This window comes from Myxocyprinus asiaticus, chromosome 19 (assembly GCF_019703515.2).
Source record: "Myxocyprinus asiaticus isolate MX2 ecotype Aquarium Trade chromosome 19, UBuf_Myxa_2, whole genome shotgun sequence".
Taxonomy (NCBI): Eukaryota; Metazoa; Chordata; class Actinopteri; order Cypriniformes; family Catostomidae; genus Myxocyprinus; species Myxocyprinus asiaticus.
This window is the reverse complement of record NC_059362.1, coordinates 2854251-2874950: the sequence shown is the minus strand read 5'-3', so window position 1 is coordinate 2874950 and position 20700 is coordinate 2854251. Positions and strand designations below refer to the sequence as shown.

The following is a 20700-nucleotide window of genomic DNA, read 5'->3' as shown; positions in this document are numbered from 1 at the left end:
GAGTCTGTGACAAGTCCAAGTCCTTTTAAATTTGAGTACCTACTAGAGTTCTAGTATCAGTCTACCGTATACTATCGGTCTATCTCTCTTATAATATAGCACTGCAGATTGTGCCATCTGCCTACGATGAAAACATATGACAATTTATCCGAAAATGTATCATGCTAGGGCTGCACAATAATGACAAATTAAGTTAATAAACGTAAGTTCGGGAGGAGCACGCCCATCTAATCTTCCAATTAATTACCAATATATATAAAGCAACCTCTTACCTCATCATAACATCAGTTCTCCCAGCATGGACCTTTCCGCAACGGCACCATGTCTGATATACCGGAAATCCAGCTCTTTCCTTCGGATGATGAACTCTCAAATCCGCCAGAGATGCCTATGCATTCATCGCAAACCAGACCAGTTTCTCCCTCCTTCATTCCAGGATCACATTCACCAGCCAAATGTACAGGATGACTAAATCATCGCATACCATCCCAGCACAACAAAGACAGCTCAAGAAGACCACGCTCCCCGCCTCCTTCACGATCTCCTCAAAATATAATCGCTCCTCATGCGCCCACATTGCAAACACCATCAACATCGCAATCATCTCTTTCTCCAATCGAAAGACTTTCAATTCCTCCCATGGCAAATTGCTCCATTAATGATCTTCGTCAAGCCCTCTGTAAATCCGGCATCCATTTCACACGAAGAGCCACTAATGCGCAACTATATAAGCTTTATTCACACATAAACAAATGAAAGAGTTTTCACACAGTCTTCCAAGAAATCTTCACAAGGCTTCCAAGCAAACCAAGCGCCTCTCTTCATCTTCTAAAGCCCCCAACCCACCTCTTCATCAGCCGGTAGACTCAAGGTAGCTGCCAGTGCTTCCTCATCCACCCCTCTTACCGACCGGCAGACTACATCGGCTGCACGCAGTAGTTCTGACCCCGCTTCATCACTAACAGTACCCCCTCCCTCTTCTCAACAGGCGCTGGCCAAGTCATATTCAGCCCTCTCTCCTGTTCCCCCATTCTATTTAAATCCATCCGTCTACAGAGCAGACTTAAATCCAACATCATCCTCACAAATAGCTTCCACTAAATTAATTCCTTCTACCACATCAAACCATCCAACCCCCAGAGCAGGACGAAGCATGAGGCTGCCTCCGCAATTGGTCCCGCCTCCTCCTTTTCCCCCCTTTCAGTCTCATATGTTAATGCTATCCAAACCATCCATGGAGCAGACTGGAGCGTGAGGCTGCCTCCGCAAATGGTCCCACACCCTTCTTTTCCACCTCACTTTTTTCCTTCCATTACTGCTAACCAAAACATATACGGAGTTGACCTAACCATGAGGCTTCCTCTGCAAATGGTACCCTCCCCCATCCAGCCTCCCGCCAATCCTATCCAAGCTCCGATAGCATCAACTCATCTTCCAACATTCACACTTTCGTCTGCCACTTCCCTTCCAGCACCTCCCCACGTAGTTGCCATGGATCCCCCACCAGTTTCAACTCACCTCTTTGCTCAGATCCTTGCAGGTGCGGACATTGATCTTTCTTCCCTTCTCTCTGGACTGTGGACCTATTTCTATTAACCTTAAAAACTCAAACTCCGGATCCAACTGCACACTCACTTTAGCAAATTCTGTGTCGCTTTCGGTAGATTTACCGAGATAATATGTACTGCGTTTCCCACAAGACGCAAATTAAATGATTATCTCTCAATAATAGCAGAACTGTCACTCTCTTATGGCAGTTGCCATTTCTTCACCTACCACAGGCTCTTTTCAGCAAAATGTGCAGCTAGGATTGCTCAATGGAACCAATGTCCTCACTGGGGAGCCCTTGACTTAGAGCTATACAACCGAGTTTTTCTGGGTTGCCGCAGTATCTCGTGTGCATTATGCCGATCCATCACGCACAAATCTTCATCTTGTTCCTTATTCAATCCAGCACCCCAAATACAATCAGAAACACCTTAACTCACCAATTCCACCTTGCAAGTTCCACAGTCAGATGAATTGTAAAATCTATTTCAGGCAAACAAGCCTGTAACAACTTCAATAATTAAGGCTGCATCAGACATATATGTTGTTTTTTGCATGTATGTAATTTCTGCGGCGGAGCTCATGCTCGCTTCATCTGCCCTGTACGCAGCTCTTCTGCAAGCTCCAATAAAGACTTAAGAAAATATCTATCGTCTCCCATTATTGTCTCATCATTAGCTCTCGAACTTGCAAATCATCCTGACAAAACATTCAAACAGTATCTCCTTTCAGGCCTAAAGGAATGTTTCAACCCAGGGTTGGCGAGTCTGCCAACCACTAGCCTTATATGTATCAATCTTCAGTCTGCTATAGCCAAACTGGAAACCGTTGATACCCTTATTTCCAAAAAAGTGGATTCCGGTTTCATGATAGGTCCATTTGACTTGAAACGTCTCATCATAGATCTCTCTGCCCCCACGGCAGCCCTCATCCAAGCATTAACAGCCTCATTCCTCTAGACAAATTTTCCCTTCACTACCACGACATAGATCAAGTGATCCACCTCATTAAAAATTCCTGCAATGGAGCCTGGCTAGCAAGAGTGGACATAACCTCAGCCTTTAAAATCATGCCCATTTACCCAGATTTTTGGCATCTGTTTAGAATTCATTGGCAGGAATTTTTTTTATTTAGCAGTCTGCTTGACCTTTGTCTGCAAAAGCAGCCCCAAAATTTTCGATTTACTAACTGAAGCACTTTGCTGGATTTTGCAAAACAACTATGCAGTCCATTACCTCGTCCATCTCCTTGATGATTTTCTCACCATTTCCCCAGCAGCTGTTCAAAAAGTCTTCAAAAAGCTAGGAGTCCCTCTGTCCTCTGAAAAAACATTAGGCCCTTCTACATCTCTAGAGTTCCTCGGCATTATCACAGACTCCTCAAAATTCCAAGCTTCCCTTCCCAAAGACAAAATAGATATGATAATTGCTATCTCCTCACAACTGCTGGAACCAACCCATTGCAGCAAATGTGACCTACTCTCCCTACTGGGCCACTTAAACTTTGCCATGTGCATAGTGCCCCAAGGATGCCCTTTTATATCCCACTTATTGTCTCTCGCCTCTCTCATCCCAGGCATTGACGATCATCTGTCCCTAAGCTCCTCCTGCCATGCTGATCTGAGTCTTTTGATCATGTTTCTCCAACAATGGAATGGACTGACTTTCTTCTACAGTGACATCCTGTCTCGCCCCTCCGATATCCCCCTCTTTACTGACACCGCTCCCTCCGTTGGTTTTGGAGGTTATTACAAAGGACACTAGTTCATTTCAATTTGGCCACCCGAGTTCTGTTCCCACCCTCTCTGCCAGTTCCTCAGCCCTTTACGAGCTTTACCACATTGTCATCGCTGCTCATTTATGGGGACACGAATAGTCCTCTAAGAGCATCGTATTCCATTGTGACAATATGGCCACCGTCCAATGCATCAACAAAGGCCGTTCAAATTCCCACAAAGTCATGCCCCTTTTAGGCTACTTATTTGGTTATTGGCATGTAGACAATTCATCACTAAAGCTGAACACATTTCAGGTCATAAAAACTAAATTGCTGATGCTCTGACTTGTTTTCTTTTTCAGGAATTCAAAGCACTGGCCCCAGATGTGGACCAGACTCCAACCCCAGTACCTCCATATTCAGAGTTAATATTCCTGTAACTCACCCATTTAAACTTCTGCATTCCCTAACCTTAGACTCCATCATTAATGCTGTTTCCCCTAGGACCCTCAAATCATACTGGACTGTGTGAGGAACATTTAAGCAATTCCACCCAGCTTACAATCAGCCTTTTCCTGAATTTTCCTTACTCTCAATATCCTCATTCATCACTTACTTAAGCCAAGTAAAATCTACCCAAACCGGTATCATCAGAGTTTACCTTAGCGGCATCCACTTTTTCTTCAAATTGATTTTTGACCAGCAATGCCCCGCTATAGTAAATCCGCAGATCTCCCTCCTAATCAAAGGAATTCAAAAGACAAAACCAGCTCGCCCTGACTCCAGACAGCCCATAACAATCAAGATCCTTGCAAAATGCCTGACTGTTCTGGACAATTACCCCCCAAAACTTTAAGAACCCTAGACACCATGTTCATCCTAGTGTTTTTTTGGCTTCCTCGGAATTTCCGATCTAACCACTAATTCCAAATTTGATACAGCCATCCATCCAACCTTCTCCGACCTCCAAATATTAGACCATGATACCATCCGCTTCCTCATCAAACATTGTAAAACTGATCAATCAGAAATAGGCCATTTCGTCTACATTTTCACCTTGCCTACCCCAATCCATCCATATCAACCCTGTCCATCTTCCTGTCTTCCATCTCTTCCCGATCACCAAATTAAACAGCTTGGGAGATGGTCCTCAGATGCCTTCCATTCGTACATCAGAAATGACCTTGCACACATCAAACAAACGCACCTAGCCCTCGCCTCTTTTTAAAAAGCATATAATTACACTCCTCCATCACGTTGTTACTTCAACCTCCTACTCCGCCCTGCAGTGCAAATCCCCCCCAAATAATCCAGATGATGTGTGGGTTCTCCCTTTCGAACATAGCGCAAGCTCCAATGATCTGATCATGGACTCTCCCATTCGAATCGCAGTGTGAGCCCTCCCATCCAGGTATAGTGTGAGCTCCATGTTTTTTTATACTCGTGGGTTCCCCCTTTCAGATCGCAGCATGAGCTCTCCTGTTCGAATGCAGTTTGAGCCCCCCGTTCGGACTGCAGTGTGGGCTCTCCCTTTCTGAAACGCTGAGTGATCCTTCTTGTGCTTAAATCATGGGGATCTCCTGTTTGGATTGCAGTGTGAGCTCTCCCCATCCGAGCGACTCGTGACTGGATGTCAGGACCTCGTTACCGAAGGTAGTGGACCCCCGACACACTGGCGTGATAAAGGCCCTCGCTTTGGGGGGAATTTGAAGCTCTACGTGACTCATATCATGGTTCCCACTGCCCATCATTGGGAGGGATTCCGTCCGGGTGTCACCGGGCCCGCTCCTTTGGGTTTAGAATCTTCCCTGAGCTTCACATTTCCAAATTCCTGGACTCCCATTTCGTAGTTGCGTGGAGAAAGTTGATTCACCTTCGATACCTAATCCTCCAGTCCAAGCTGATACTGCTACAGCAGTGCCCCAGTTGATATTGCCACAGCAGTGCCTTCCCCAAGCTCGAGGCCGCTGCGACTATGCTTCTTTAGCTTCCGATACTGCCACAGTGGTTACCTTCCGAATTTTCAATACTGCCGCTGCAGTGCCCTATGTATTCTTTGCAGGAGTAATTTCTCTCAAATACCAAGCATATACTCTTTGGGGGAAGAGGGAACACTATACTACTAAAATTCTACCAACAATTAAACTAAACTGTTATGATAACTCAATCATTCTCCTTGCTGTCCTTAACCTTGCCTATTTTGGGGGGTTATAAATTTGCTCGAGTTTCGAGTCACCTCCTCAACCCCTCCATTGCGGACGGCAATCCAAACTAGTTTTACCATCTACACTGAAGATTATAGGGGCGTGCGAACTCCTGAATTGTTGATTATTTCCATTGATGCTGTATATTTTATGTAATTAATTTAAATTAACTTACATTTACACATTTACATTCAAATATTTATTTTGTGTGGGGCATATGCATGCCATTTTCTTTATGCATGACACACAACTAATACATCAGTAAATCAAGACAAATCATGCTTAAATGACCAACTTCACATTTATCCTCTAAGCAGCATGTACTGTAAAACAAAACAGTTGTGAAAATATTGAATAAATTATACAAAGAAAGTGGGCAATGAACATGTTTGTGATTGGTTATAATACTGAACCACTGCAAAAAACGCACTGTAAATAGAAAATTTGATGCAATTGTAGTAGACCTAAAAAGAATGCTGTAATTGGCATTTTCACAATAAGTTAATTGTGGCAGCTGCAATGGTAATCTCGATTATTTAGTTATCGATTAATTGTGCAGCCCTGCATAATGCTTAGTATAATACCAAATTACTTTCAAAGTTCAGATGATGAGACCATCCACCATTGATGAAAATATAAAAACAAATAAAGTAATTTTATCTTTTAGTTTTTGTTCGTATTGTAGTGCACATTTAAAGATTTGGTAACATTTTCGTTCTTTTGCTCTTTTGCTCTTTTCCTGTTTTTATTTTTGTTTTAGGTAAATATTTTCACATTGCTAGTTTCCATCCTTGTAAAAGTTTTCTGTAATGAGATTAATCTTGATGCTGACCACTTTCTCTGTCTCTGTCTCTCTCTGTGTGTGGTTGTGTCCGCAGCTCTTGGCATATGGAGGCAGTTTGGCCTATAGCGTCTCTTATGACACCGAAAGCAAAGATAGCCCTGTTCATATCACCAGCGCTCCTGATGTCATTATAGAGGTACGTCTGTCCAATCACATTTCACACCCAAAACTTTCCCTACAAACACATGCATGCTAAGTCCAATTAAACAATGTGAAATAAATGGTTTCTGTAAACTCTCTTGAACTGTGAAAGGCTGCCTATGGTTGGGCTAGCATGACTTAGGACTTCAAACTGTTTTAAGTAGTTGATTGCATTAGACTTCTGTTAGAGAAAGTTTCTTAGAAAAGAAAACTTGATTTTATGTGTTAATATAGTGTGAATAATTATATGAAAAATATAGCATAAAAATAAATAACAGAAATAATCATGCCCCATCTCAAGCGTAAATTCTGTAATTAGGAATGTTTCTACCATCTGAGCAACTGCTTGAAAAGCAAAATCTCATGTTTTAGTGAATCTGTGTCAGTAGGGGACAGTTGCCGTAACTCCAGCTGTACAGACAACATGCCTCGTCAAACCAACGAGAGCATCAGCTCAGCCTTCCACAGATGACGCGCTTTTGCTCTCAAAGACAGCTGAACGAACACAACAGAATGCAGGGATCTCGAGACACGTTTTTCAAAGTTTCAAACAACATTTAACTTCACACAGCATCCTAAAAACACAGCATTTTTGACTAGAGATGCTGAAAACTAGTGAAACGCGACGCAACCAAAGTGAGATGATCTAAAAGCATCCGTCTGACGCATGAGTACATAGACCAATTAAAAATAGTGCAGATGGAATTAGACCAAATAAAAAATAAAAAACTATATTGTGACTTGTTAAGCCACTTTTTGAATTGTTTGAATTGTCTACTGCCACATTATACATGTATATGATGTAATGCATTTGAATTATCTGAATTCTGATTTATTATATTATATTTATAATTATTTAAGTTATATAGTAAATGATGTTTCTCAGTAAACAATGAATGAATTCAGTAATGAATTTTCACTTTGAAATTAATTTGATTAAAATGTTTTATTGATTGACATCCCTAATATATAGATGTCTCTAGAAAAAGTACTCAGACCTTAAACACATCTCTCATTTTACTGAATTAAGAATCCAGTTGTACATACACTACATGGCCAAAAGTTTGTGTACACCTTCTGAATTAACAGGTTTGACTACTTCAGCTTCAGCCATTACTAACAGGTGCATAAATCAAGCATACAGTAATGTAGAATTGATTTACTGAGTCCGGTGTGGAAGAACTTCACTGGCCTGCACAATGTCCAAATCCGAACCCTGTTGTGTACTTTACCCCAAAAGACTGATACAGGTCATTGATGCAAGAAAACATTGTTTTACAATGTTGGGAAAGAGTACTTTGTTACATGCCAACAACATTTTTCATTTTTAACATATTTGTTTCTAACATAAAATAATGTCACATTAAAATAATTAAGTTTGAGTTTCATTGCTTTGAAACAAAAACGTCACAGGGTATGCAGATCCTCAGGAACTGTACTCTGCTTTTCAAACAGGCAAAACCTCACCATTACCTGAGCTCTATTCACTGAACACCTCGACTGATCATGTGACAGTTGTTGTACAGTCTTGACAGTGTCTCTAAACAATTTCAGATGTTTACACTTTTCATGAAGTGGTCGTTTTTTGTTTTTGTCTGGAATACATCTGATTTGTCTGTGTAGATGTGCATCTGGAGTTTAAAAGTGAAGCTGTTTATCCGTATGGGTGTGTGTGCTTGCAAGTGTGAGTATGTGTATTTGTATGTGTTTATGTTGTGCACAGCTGTGTTTATGTCTGTTCGAGCCTTTTCACAAGCTCACAGAAATGGTTATGTCTGCATGTGTGTAAAAGCATGTATTGAGTATGCATTTACGTACCTGTTTGTGTGCAAGCAAGAATTTGTATACATTTGAGCCTGCTTTGCTAAGCCAACGCAAGTCGTATTCTCCTTTTATTTAGTCTCTACAGATACACACTCTCCACTGATTTATACATGCTGCATTTAAGAATATTTTTGAGCTAAGCAAGTTTAGTCTCAGCTGGCCCTTTTTGAATAAAATAATATTTATTTTTGGTTGTGGTTTTCCACCAGTTTAAGTCTGATTATATGTTGCTGCTTCCTCACAAATAAAAATATCACAAATAAGGTCCCTTTAATAGAGATCTCACCATTGTGCTCAGATTAGCCAAGACATCTGCAGTCAAAAGTCAAAGAAACATTTCTCATCAAATTCTCCCAAGGCCAAATTATCTATGCTATACTGTCCACATTCATTTTATAGCACAATGCTAATTTTTTGGCCCAGATCTACGGTATTAAATCAGGGGTGATCATTACGTCAATCGCGATTGACCGGTCAGTCGCAGTATAACCAATGATCGATCTTGGATACTAACATTTTGGAATTATGACAAAACTACCTATAATGCATGGTTGATCTTACTATAATGGCATGATGAAAAAGTATACATCATTCTACAGAAGTATGAGCACTCCTGTATTGAATTATTCAAAACTGCATAAAAAGTGCAATTCACACAAATTGCTTAAATACACCTTATCTATGATGAACATGTTTTCAGTTACTAAGTTCAAAGTCATTCTGATATTTTTTTTCCTCTGGCTTAAATAAAAAAAAAAAAAGAAAGAAAATAAAAATCATGTGGTGTAACCATACGGAGATACAGAGAGTTGATACTTCAATAAAATATAATTAAAAACTCTGAGCAAAATTTTTTTATTTGTTATTTTACTGCAGCCTTTGCACGTGTCACTTTGCATGGGTGCTTGCAGCACTGTGCTCATGTGTATGACAGGTAATTATTGTCTCTTAAGCCCTATTTTGCATGTGCATACCTCATTAACTCTCTACAAATATAGAGTCCAGCTCTCATAAATCCTCAATCTTCTAGCGGCGTGTGTGTGTGTGTGTGTGTGTGTGTGTGTGTGTGTGTGTGACTGTGCGTGTGCATGTCAATAAAACGTGCTTTTCCTGGCAGTCAGTATGGTGGGGTGGTAAATAAACGAGTAAAATGAATCACATCTCATAATGCTCGAGGATGAGTCTGCTCGCAGTGTCAGAGCTGGGATATATGGGTTACCTGTTATTGCATCAATGAACACACAACACACACACACACACAATTCTTCACAATTTATTATTTCATTTTCGTTCATATATCATTTTGTGCAAACATTCCACATTCTATAAAAAAATAAAAAAAAATCTCATCTTTCTTACAGACACACACACAATGCCTACTCAATACATTAATCATACTTTACTCAACACAGACACTCACACAAGCACTAATAAACACACAAACACACATCTAAATGAGGACACACCATAAACTTCTATTGTTTTTTTATTTAAACCTTAACCACTTTTTAGATTTTTTTTATTTACAGTAAAACAGAAATTCTTTAGATGATTCTCACGAAACCTGTCAAGAAAATGTCCTGCTCCTATTTTACTCCAAAATCAAATGAAACAAGAACTTTGGATATTTTGGATATAGAAAATGAAGCCTATTTTTATGGCTTTTCAATTTGTTTTACAAGGTGACATTATTTTTTGACAGCTACGCACATTTTACCCCCCAATTCTCAATACCACAATGCAAAAAAAAAAAAAATAATTAAAAATTAAAAAAAAAGATATATTATTTAAATTGTAAAGTCTTAATACATCATAGGGTTACTGCCTTTCATTTTTGTAGATTTTAATAAAGAAAATAATTTTACAACAGAATCTTTTTTACTGTAATACAGTAAAAAAATGACTGTGTTACGGTAATGAGAATTCCCATTGAAAACAATAGGAATATTAAAAATAAAACTTCCAGACTACAGACACGTTACAGTAACGAGAATTGGGGGTAAAATGTGCTTAGGTGCGCTGAAAATAATGCAAAAATACAAAAGAAAATGTAACAGTCCTAAATGTACGCTTCATTTTCTGTATGCAAAAATATACACAGATGAGCCAAAACATTAAGATCACCTGCCTAATATGCTGTTGGTCCTCCGTGTGCTCCCAAAACAGTGCCGACCCACCGAGGCATGGACTCTACAAGACCCCTGAAGGTGTCCTGTGGTATCTGGCACCAAGACATTAGCAGCAAATCCTTCAAGTCCTGTAAGTTGCGAGGTGGAGCCACCGTGGATCGGACTTGTTGGTCCAGCACATCCCACAGGTGCTCAATCAGATTGATATCTGGGGAATTTGGAGGCCAGGGCAACACCTTGAACTCTTCAACATGTCCCTCAAACCATTCCCGAACAATGTGTGCAGTATGGCAGGGTGCATTATCCTGCTGAAAGAGACCACTACCAACAGGGAATACCATTACCTTGAAGGGGTGTACCTGGTCTGCAATGATGTTTAGGTAGGTGGCACATGTCAAATTGACATCCACATGAATGGACCCAGGGTTTCTCACCAGGACATTGCCCAGAGCATCACACTCGCTCCACTGGCTTGTTGTCTTCACAGTGCATCCTGGTGCCATCACTTCCCCAGGGAAACAGCACACACGTACACGGCCGTCCACGTGATGTAAAAGAAAACGGGACTGATTGGACCAGGCAAACTTTTTCCACTGCTCCAAGGTCCAGTTACGATGCTCGCCCAGTTACGAAACACCCTGTTGCTGGTTTGTAGGTTTCGTCCCTCCTCGGACCACTGTTGGTAGGTACTCGCCACTGCTGACCGGGAGCACCCCACAAGCCTTGGAGTTTCAGAGATACTCTGACCCAGTCTTCTGGCCATAACAATTTGGCCCTTGTCAAAGTCATTCAGGTTTTTACTCCTGCCCATTTCTCCTGCATTCAACACATTGACTACGAGAACTGATTGTTCGCTTACCATCTAATCTACCCAGACCGTGACATGTGGCCTTGTTAGGAGATGATCAACGTTATTCATTTCATCTGTGAGTGGTCATAATATTTTGGATCATAAGGACATTTTCTCGACTGATTTAGTTAAGAATCAACCCTTTATTTATGTAATGTTCAGCTCACTTTTGGGGACAACTTTGTGTCCAAACAATAGATAAATATGTACATTGTACACAAACACACAAATGATATATATATGCCAAAGTATAAGCAATTTCAAAATCTTAAAAGAATAGTTCAGCCAAAAATGTAAATTATATCATGATGTTCCAAACCTGTATGACTTTAAAAGGAGATATAAAGATATAAATATTTTCCATATTTTTTCCATGAAATGAAGGTAAATGGTCCCCAATGTTCTGTCTAACATCTGTGTTTCATGGAAGAAAGCCATAAAAGTTTGTAATGACATGAGGGTGAGTAAATAATGGCAACATTTTCATTTTAGGGTCCTACTCCTAACTATCCCTTGAAGACAGCGAGCGAGAGAGATGGGGAGACATCAGGTGTGATAAAAAATGTACAGATGAAGAGGTTAATAGATTTCCCCCATCTTTTAGGGTGGTGGACTGCGTTTGATTGACAGCAGGTCTGGGGTGACGGTGTATCCTTTCTCAGTATTTGAGCGGAGGATAGATCTGCTCCCGGAAAGCTTTCAGCATCATGCCTCAGAACTGCCTGTCAGTAAGAGGGACTTCCACTCTGTCCTCAACAACATTGAGCGTCTGCTCCTCAGGGCCTCCTACACTCAGGAACACAGCACCATCTACAGGTCCTCTCTAGTACTGCAGGCTGCTCTGGGTTTCTGGAGCAGTCAGAATGCACACACACACACACACACACACACACACACACACACACACACACACACCAAAGATTCATTTAATGATACTTTCTAAGAATAAATTGTGCCCGCTGATAGTTTATTTGCATATCTTGTCTGTGTTGTTTTTGTACCCGACACAAAATGGATTCCAAATCAGGTAACAGCGCAAACACTCCCCAAAATTGCTTGCTGAACCCAATAGAGCGTGAAGTAAAAATCCCATTCGTTTTTTTGTTTTGTTTTTCATAGGGGAATTTAATTTTAACAATAGCTTAAAAATCTTTAAAGACAGACCTACTGTGAGCTCTGAGGTTGTTAATAGATGGTATATACTTGTGTTGAAGACCTCAGTCCAAGTAAAACCTATTTAACAAAAAAAAAAAAAAAAAAACAGTTTAATAATGGAACTTGGTGAGGAACTAAACTACCCATGATCCTGAAGAGAAAGATCCACCAATCATTTGTGTGCTATATTTGTGCAGAGTGTTTCTCGATCTCACAACAAAAATGTTTTAAACACAAAGATATTTTAAAGGAGAGATGATGTGTTTTTGTCCATACAATGCAAGTCAATGAGGCCCAACACTTTCAAGTTCCAAAAAGGACATAAAGGCATCATAAAGGTAATCCAGTGGTTTAGTGTTCTGAAGCGATCGGTTTTGGATAAGAACAGACCAAAGTGAAACTCCTTTTTCACTATACATCTTGACATCTGCCGTCTCGCGATCATGATTTCAAGCTTGATTATGGATTAAAGACATGGATTAAATCACTGGATAACATTTATGATGCCTTTAAGTTTTTTGGGGGGTTTTTTTGGAGCTTGAAAGTATTGGACCCCATTGACTTGCATTGTATAGACAAAAACACATTATATCAAAACGTCTTGGTTTGTGATCCTCAGAAGAAAGTCGTATGAGATTGTGACTTTGAGTTCAGCCTATTGGAGAGCTCAAAAAATCCTCATATAGAGAAGCCGGGCTTCCAGACGAAAACAGATTGATTGAAAGCCCAATGTCTAATAAACAATCAGACAAAGTTTCCAATGCAGGTAGTGCTCTTGAATTTCCCATCAAATCTCAGAGAAGCACTGCATTCTGACGATAACCAAAATTACGTATTTAGATCCTCTCGTCCAATGAACATTGATCTTTTGTGCAATTGATTTGAGTGGTACCTGTATCTGCCATAGACTACCATTGAAGTACGGCTTTAATAGCACTCTAGGGGCCATGTGTCCACTGATTTCTGTGAACATATTCATGTGGAAAAATGCGGATAGTGATGTGTGATATTTTACACTTCTGTTTGCAAAAATATTGGAATGGTACTGATAATGTGTGCATTTATTAAACATGTCATTGCCACATTTCAGATTTATTTTTTAAGGGAACCCTTGTTTGCCGTGCAGTCTTAAATAAATCGCCACTGTGCAGCACTAAACCATATTGAATGAGATGCAGGTTTTTGAACTGACATACCATACACAAAAGTGGTGCAACTGTTTAATGAATTTGCCCCTATGATTTGACTGAAACCCTTTGTTTCTCTCTCTCTCTCTCTTTCTCTCTCTCTCTCTCTCTCTCTCTCTCTCAGGTTGGGTACAGTGAGCATGAGTGTTGCGTCTGAGGACTTTCGCAGTGGCGTTCACGCCCGTGCTGTGGAAGTGTGTCAGTGTCCTCATGGATATGACGGCACGTCTTGTGAAGTAAGCAAGAAAAATGAAGCTACATAAAATGGACAGGAAACAAAGTCTTTTACTGAAAAGCATGAGTCGACACATGAGTCGAAAGTGTCATAGAAGCACCACAAAATGACGTGGTTGTGTTTTTCATCTCACATTTCCTTTTTATCACTATCGGTTAGGTTTAGGTTTCATGTTTAGAACAGGGATTTTTGTTGATTTAAAACTCTAGAAAGCATTACTTTTCTGACTAGAGGTTTAGTTTTAATCTGGAATGTTTTTGCTATATTAAGAGCAAATGAAATAGATATAGCATGAAAAGTGCCAATTGAAAGCAAACATTTTTGAACACTTTTGTTCGGAATGACATACAACAAAGGCAGACATGACTCATCTTCCGTATAGACTTGATTTATTATGTTTTTTTCCGGATTAGTCGCGTCAAGCCAGAATTTTGAATATTAGCAGTGGTGGTCCTGACATGAGCAAAAAAAATAAATAAATAAATAAAATTATTGAATAAACATAAAGGTCCACAGCTACAAGCTATTCATAAGTTAAAGTAGCTAAACTAAGGTCAATCAACACTTTTGGAAAATGAGTTAGGAACATTAAAGTTGCTGTAAGTGATTTTAGCCATTCTAACTCCCAGGAGACTGAGCCGTTGATTTAGCCACGCCCCCTATTTCCAAAACACTGCACCAATACAGTTAAAAACCGACAAAGCATGTTCCCACGGTTGTCAATCACAACAGTATTGAAATAGTGCCCTCAACTGACAAATTATAAATCAGAATATGGCATCAAGCCTCAATAATTCGCTGCAACGACAACACTATGAAAACGGCCAAAATGACTGACAGGCAGAAAGAGCCTCAGACGGCGTCTGATTAGCTACAGAATGAATATGTCCACAGTCAGCGGACACTTTTTATTTAACTAAAAAATAAAGTTAAATAAATAATAAAATAATAGAGCTGCAAAGCCAACATCTTTGAAGCCGGTTCGAGGCAGCAATAGGTTTTATTTTAGATTATAACTGTCACAGTGATCGGTGAGATATCTCAGGTCAGTTATTTCAGATATCTTTCAGGGAGTATGATTAATTTTTGCATACCTTTCCATGAAAAAAATCACTTAAAGCACCTTTAACTACATGGATGCTATTAAGTATTTTTAATAATACACACATTTTAATTTAAAAATAAATTATAATTTATTATAATTATAACTTTATTAAAAATTTAGGTTGTCAAATAATTTTATTTAATTCTAATAGCTTATAAATTTACTATAAATTCTAAATGGCACAAACAGAGTGAAGATCTCAATTAAAAATGTAACAAATAAATTCATACCAAATAAAACAAAGGAATAGTTCACCCAAAAAAAGAAAATTCTCTCATGATTGACTCACCTTTAAGCCATCCCAGATGTGTATGAATTTCCTTCTTCAGCAGAACTGAAGTGAAGATTTTTATAAACACATTTCAGCTGTTTTTGTCCATATAATGCAAGTAAACAGGTGCCATCAGTCTGCTTGCTGTTTGACTGTCCAAAAGTCATATTTAGGCAGCATAAAAGTAATCCACACGACTCCAGTAGATCAGTTCGAATCCAGGGTGTGCTGTGTGACTCTGGCCAGGTCTCCTAAGCAACCAAATTGGCCCAGTTGCTAGGGAGGGTAGAGTCACATGGGGTAACCTCCTTGTGGTCGCGATTAAGTGGTTCTCGCTCTCAGTGGGGCGTGTGGTAAGTTGTTCATGGACGCGGAGTGTAGCATGAGCTCCATATGCTGGGAGTCTCTGCAGTGTCATGCATAGCAAGCGACGTGATAAAATGCGTGGATTGACGGTCTCAGAAGTAGAGGCAACTGAGACTTGTCCTCAACCACCCGGATTGAGGTGAGTAACCACGCCACCACGAGGACCTAGTAAGAAGTGGGAATTGGGCATCCCAAAATTGGGGAGAAAAGGGGATTAAAAAAAAATGTAAACTCTCTGTGAATTTATATGCACAGTCCAGAAATAATAATAGCCACAATATGTAGAAGGGTTTGCACTCCTAAGAACATGTAATATAACATTTTTATTCTTTCTTGTTCTTATGTTAATGCTTAAAAAATGCCATTAAAGGACATGACACTTGTGAAAACGGCATTTGCCTAAAGGCTACATGATGAGGGAAACATCCAAAACACTTAGAAACCAGCAGACTTTGACTTCTGAGATATTGGTTTGATATCCATTAATGCTGCATGAATTAATGAATTAAGATTGAAATCGCACTATGTCTTTGTGTGATTACTAATCTTTAAAGGTCTGCATTTGAAATGGCAAAAACAGAAGTGATAATTTTTTTTTTTTTTAGAAGTACAAAATAAACTTTTTTTCATATCAATCATCATGTGTGTTTTTAATATTTTTATCTTGTGTTTATCTTTCACTGTGGCTCTCTTTAAAATGTTGGCCCGTCATGTGTTTAACAGATCCAATGTTCAATGGAAATTATTTATTGTTAGAACAGTAAACACACTTTTGTACCCCTTTGTTTAAGCATTCCTAAGTAAAACAGTGATCTGATGACAAAATAAGGTAAGCTGCAAAATACAGATCGGCCTAAAGTGTTTTCGTTAAAATCGGTATCGGTCAAAAAAATTTCATATTGTTGCATTTCATTTTAAAAAAAAGATGATGTAGTGGCTTTGGTGAATCATTTGTTTGAAATGGTTGAACCATCTGAATGAATCAGTTCACTAAAATGAATTACACTTCCCAACACTACATATACTGTAAGTGTAGTGGTGAATCATTTATTTTAATCGGTTAATTTGCATGAACTGCAACAAACTGATATATTAAGCATGATTTTTTTATACTGCCTATGCAATATAACAAAAAGCAATGAAGTGTTTTGTCATGTTACACTATTATTCGTTGGAAAAAGTATCTATATGTTATTGTGAAACAGTTGCACTACTGACAAACTACTGTGAAAAGTATTTAATTTGTTACTTCTCAACACTGATGATGCAGTGGCATCCTTCAAGGATTTAGTGCCACAAACCTGGCAAACTAGTTCTTCCCTGCAGACAGTTATTGTTGCAGTTCAGTACCTTCCAGCGGACTAATTAAAAAAACATTCTCCTCCTCTGTATTTTCAGGAGTCTGTTTCATAGGTACACCTCTGAGACAAATCGTGATCACATTGTATTAACTGTGGGATTTATACTGTAGCTTTTTGATTCAGGGCTCCTGCTCTGAAGTTGTATATGTGCATGTGTGTATGTATTATTGAAGTTTGGATCAGCACCAGGGGTGGCTGACTATGTTGAATCAGTGGGATATGCTTTCTCTTTGCATAAGTGTCTCTTCTATTAAAGCTGCAGTGGCTATTGATTTCTGAGTTAGCAGTTTTTATGCTGACATGAGCAGGTAACCATGCTGGCCAAGAGAGACACACAATGAGACACTCTGTTCATCAAAAGCGCTTTTGATATCACCAAAACACCTAGCACACACACACACACACAGGCTAAGCATAGAATTCGAATGTTTAATGTATAATGAGTACAGACTTACCCAAACCCCACACCTGAAAGAGAACTAACCCTAAACCTAACCCATTTTTAAAAATGTTCTCCTATTGAGGAGACCCCCAAGTGTCAAAAAGAGAGGTTTTGTCTGATTTAGAACTTCTCCAGAACTTCTAGAGACAAAAGATATGTACTTTCATGGACAAAGACATCATTTCATAATTTAATATGTATATACACTCACCGGCCACTTTATTAGGTACACCTGTACATCTACTTATTCAGTAATGAGCGATAGCAAGACAAACAGACCCAAATGCAGAGGAACAGTTCAAAGGATTTACAGGTAAGTTGCAAAATATAGATTGTTAAATGTGAGCAGTCACTGTGGATGTCGAGGATCACAGCACCAGCTAGAGCAGCGCGGAGAGATGACAGAGAAGCGCGGGTGCTGTGGCCGCGCCTGGGGCAATCCATGAAGAGTATGTTCATAGGATGAGTGTGTGCATTATGGAAGTCAGGAACAGATTTGTAGAATCCTCCGTAGAAGCTAGGTGAGGTGCAGAACAACGCCCTGCAGAGATGGGCAGATATAACTCCCGACATGCCGGCAGATACAAGGTATCCTCCGTGGAAGACAGCTGACACGCAGCAAAACTGGAAGGCAAACATACACCCGACACCCGGGCAATCGACAGATAGAGACAGGACCAACTAGACAGAGAGAGTGAGGTTAGACAGGGCCGGCAGCGACGGCGTAGGGTCAGGCATTGATTGACTCTCAGATCATCGAAGCGCTGAGGCAAATCCAAGGAATAAATCTTGTCCAGAATGTCGTCGGAAAGACCATGCAGAAATCGATCCCAAATTGCATGGTCATTTCACTCACAAGAAGACGCTAGGGTGCAAAATTCAACCGCATAATCTGATACTCGTCGATCTCCTTGAGCCAGTCCAGATAAAACCCTCGCTGCCTCCCGACATTGAGACAAGTGATCAAACACTCGGTGGAGTTCCGTGATAAAGGCCTGTTAGGAAGCACAGCAGGGATGTCTGTTATCCCACATGGTAGTGCCCCATTCGCAAGCCCTTCCGGTAAGGAGCATAATTACACAGGCCACCTTCGTCGTATCTGATGCGAAAGTGGAGGACTGTAACGTGAAGAACAGGGAACATTGCGATAGGAATGCACTGCAGGATTCAGCCTCACCTGAATACAGGGCTGGAGGGGGAATGTGGGCTTCAAAGCATCCAGGAGCCAGAGGAGCCGCCGGAGATGGTAAGGAAGCCTCCTGAAATGGCAGCATCAGGAGATAGGCGGAGCTGCTGGACAAAGGAGGTGAGTTTGGCGAGCTGCAAAGCCAACATCTTTGAAGCCGGTTCGAGGCAGCAATTTGATCCTGCTGACGTCCCAGCAAGACTCCCTGCTGAGAGAGGGCGGAGCAGAGAGAGGATTCCTCCGCTGGGTCCATAACTGGCTAGATTGTTCTGAATCAAGCGATAGTGAGATAAACAGACCCAAATGAAGAGGAACAGTTCAAAGGATTTATTTACAATAAATATGAGCAGTTACTGTGGATGTCGAGGATCCCAGCACCGGCTGCAGCAGCAGGGAGAGATGACAGAGAAGCGTGGGTGCACCTGGGGCAATCCATGAAGAGTGCATTCGTAGGATGAGTGTGTGCGATGTGGAAGACAGGAACAGATTAGTAGAATCCTCCGTAGAAGCTAGGTGAGGTGCAGTACAACGCCCGGCAGAGATGGGCAGAAATAACTCCTGACACGCGGGCAGAGATGAGGTATCCTCCATGGAAGACCAGCTGACACGCAACAAAACTAGAAGGCAACCATACACCCGACGCGCGGGCAACAAACAGATACACAAGACAGGACCAACTAGACAGAGAGAGTGAGGTTAGTACTCAACAATCCAGCAAAGATACAGAGAACATGAAGGGCTTAAGAAGGGAGTGCATTAGGAGAGAACAGGTGTTGCTCGGCACACAATCAGTGGCATGATCAGCATTCCTCCGGGAACAATAAACGTTCCCATGGAAACGGCAATCACCTCAGCAACAGTCTGAGAGTACATAAAGTGACAGAAGCAATTGATACAGCCTAAGTAGATAGAAGAACTGTGGTGAATTCTCCAAGAAGCTTGGAACAACCTATCTGCCAACAACCAAGAAAAACTGTGTCCAGGTGTACCTAGGAGAATTGGTGCTGTTTTAAAGGCAAAGGTGGTCACACCGAATATTGATTTAGCTTTTAATATGTTTACTGGACTTTGTATGATATTAAGTGATAAATGAAAACTATTTATGTCATAATTTTTGAAGATATCCTCACTATGCAACATTTTTCACAAGTGCCTAAAACTTTTGCACAGTACTGTGTATATATATATATATATATATATATGTATATATACATGAATATAAATATACTGGATACACCAATCAGCCACAACATTAAAACCACCTGCATAATATTGTGTAGATTCCCCTGGTGCCGCCAAAACAGCAACAACCTGCATCTCAGAATAGCTCTATGCAAGTATGTGAACGCAGACACTTCTAGCTACACTAGGGTGACCATTAGGGTTGCCCCCTAATAGTCAACCACACGTTAGTCGACAAGAAGATTCTTGGTCGACCAAGTTTTGATTGGTCGGTTGGTCGCAGAAAAAAATCCATAGGACACCAACAAACCACTGGTTGGACGCTAGGTGCTGCTATGGGATAATTTTCGTTTAGTAGGATTAGGGTTAAGCCTACACAATAAAGCAAGACACCTTGATTTCAAACTTTAAACTTTATATTTTATTTAATTTAACTTAAATTTGAGATGAAACTGGAAAAAAAAATAAGTGCAATTAAAATGTGTGTTGTTCAGCTTTTTGAAAGACGGCTTTACAACAGTTGTGAATCTCTTTGGAAACTAACCTACTTCATCTGTGCATTCTCTACCGTTCGGGCATTTCATTGTCTGGGAAAATACATTGTGTGTGAATAAATTTGTTCTGTTCCCTCCTTCATGATATATGTATACCGCAATATCCAATTACATCGGCAACACCAGGGCAGAGGGATCGGTGAATATTCTTACTTTAGTGATTTTGCATTGAAAATGTAATTAATTTATTTAAAAAACAAAAAACTTAAATCAAATACATTTCTAAATTCAAATTGCACTCCAAACGAAACGAAAAAGCAATTAAAACTAAACGAAAAAGCAACTAATATAATGAAGTGATCAAAAGAATAATATATACTGTATGTATATATATATATATATATATATATACAGTATAAGTAACCACCTTTCCATTTACCTTCAGGCAAGTATCCGTCTA

At 40.0% G+C, this 20700-nt stretch overlaps 1 protein-coding gene across 1 annotated transcript in view; it reads left to right on the top strand.

Moving 5' to 3' along the window:
- The window catches only part of lama2 (laminin, alpha 2), a 455317-nt gene that overhangs the window by 235489 nt on the left and 199128 nt on the right, over nucleotides 1-20700 (top strand). The window contains exons 13-15 of the mRNA XM_051644922.1: nucleotides 6347-6448; nucleotides 11861-12072; nucleotides 13723-13834. Coding sequence (XP_051500882.1) covers nucleotides 6347-6448; nucleotides 11861-12072; nucleotides 13723-13834 — 426 coding nt within the window. The remainder of the gene's footprint in view (nucleotides 1-6346; nucleotides 6449-11860; nucleotides 12073-13722; nucleotides 13835-20700) is intronic.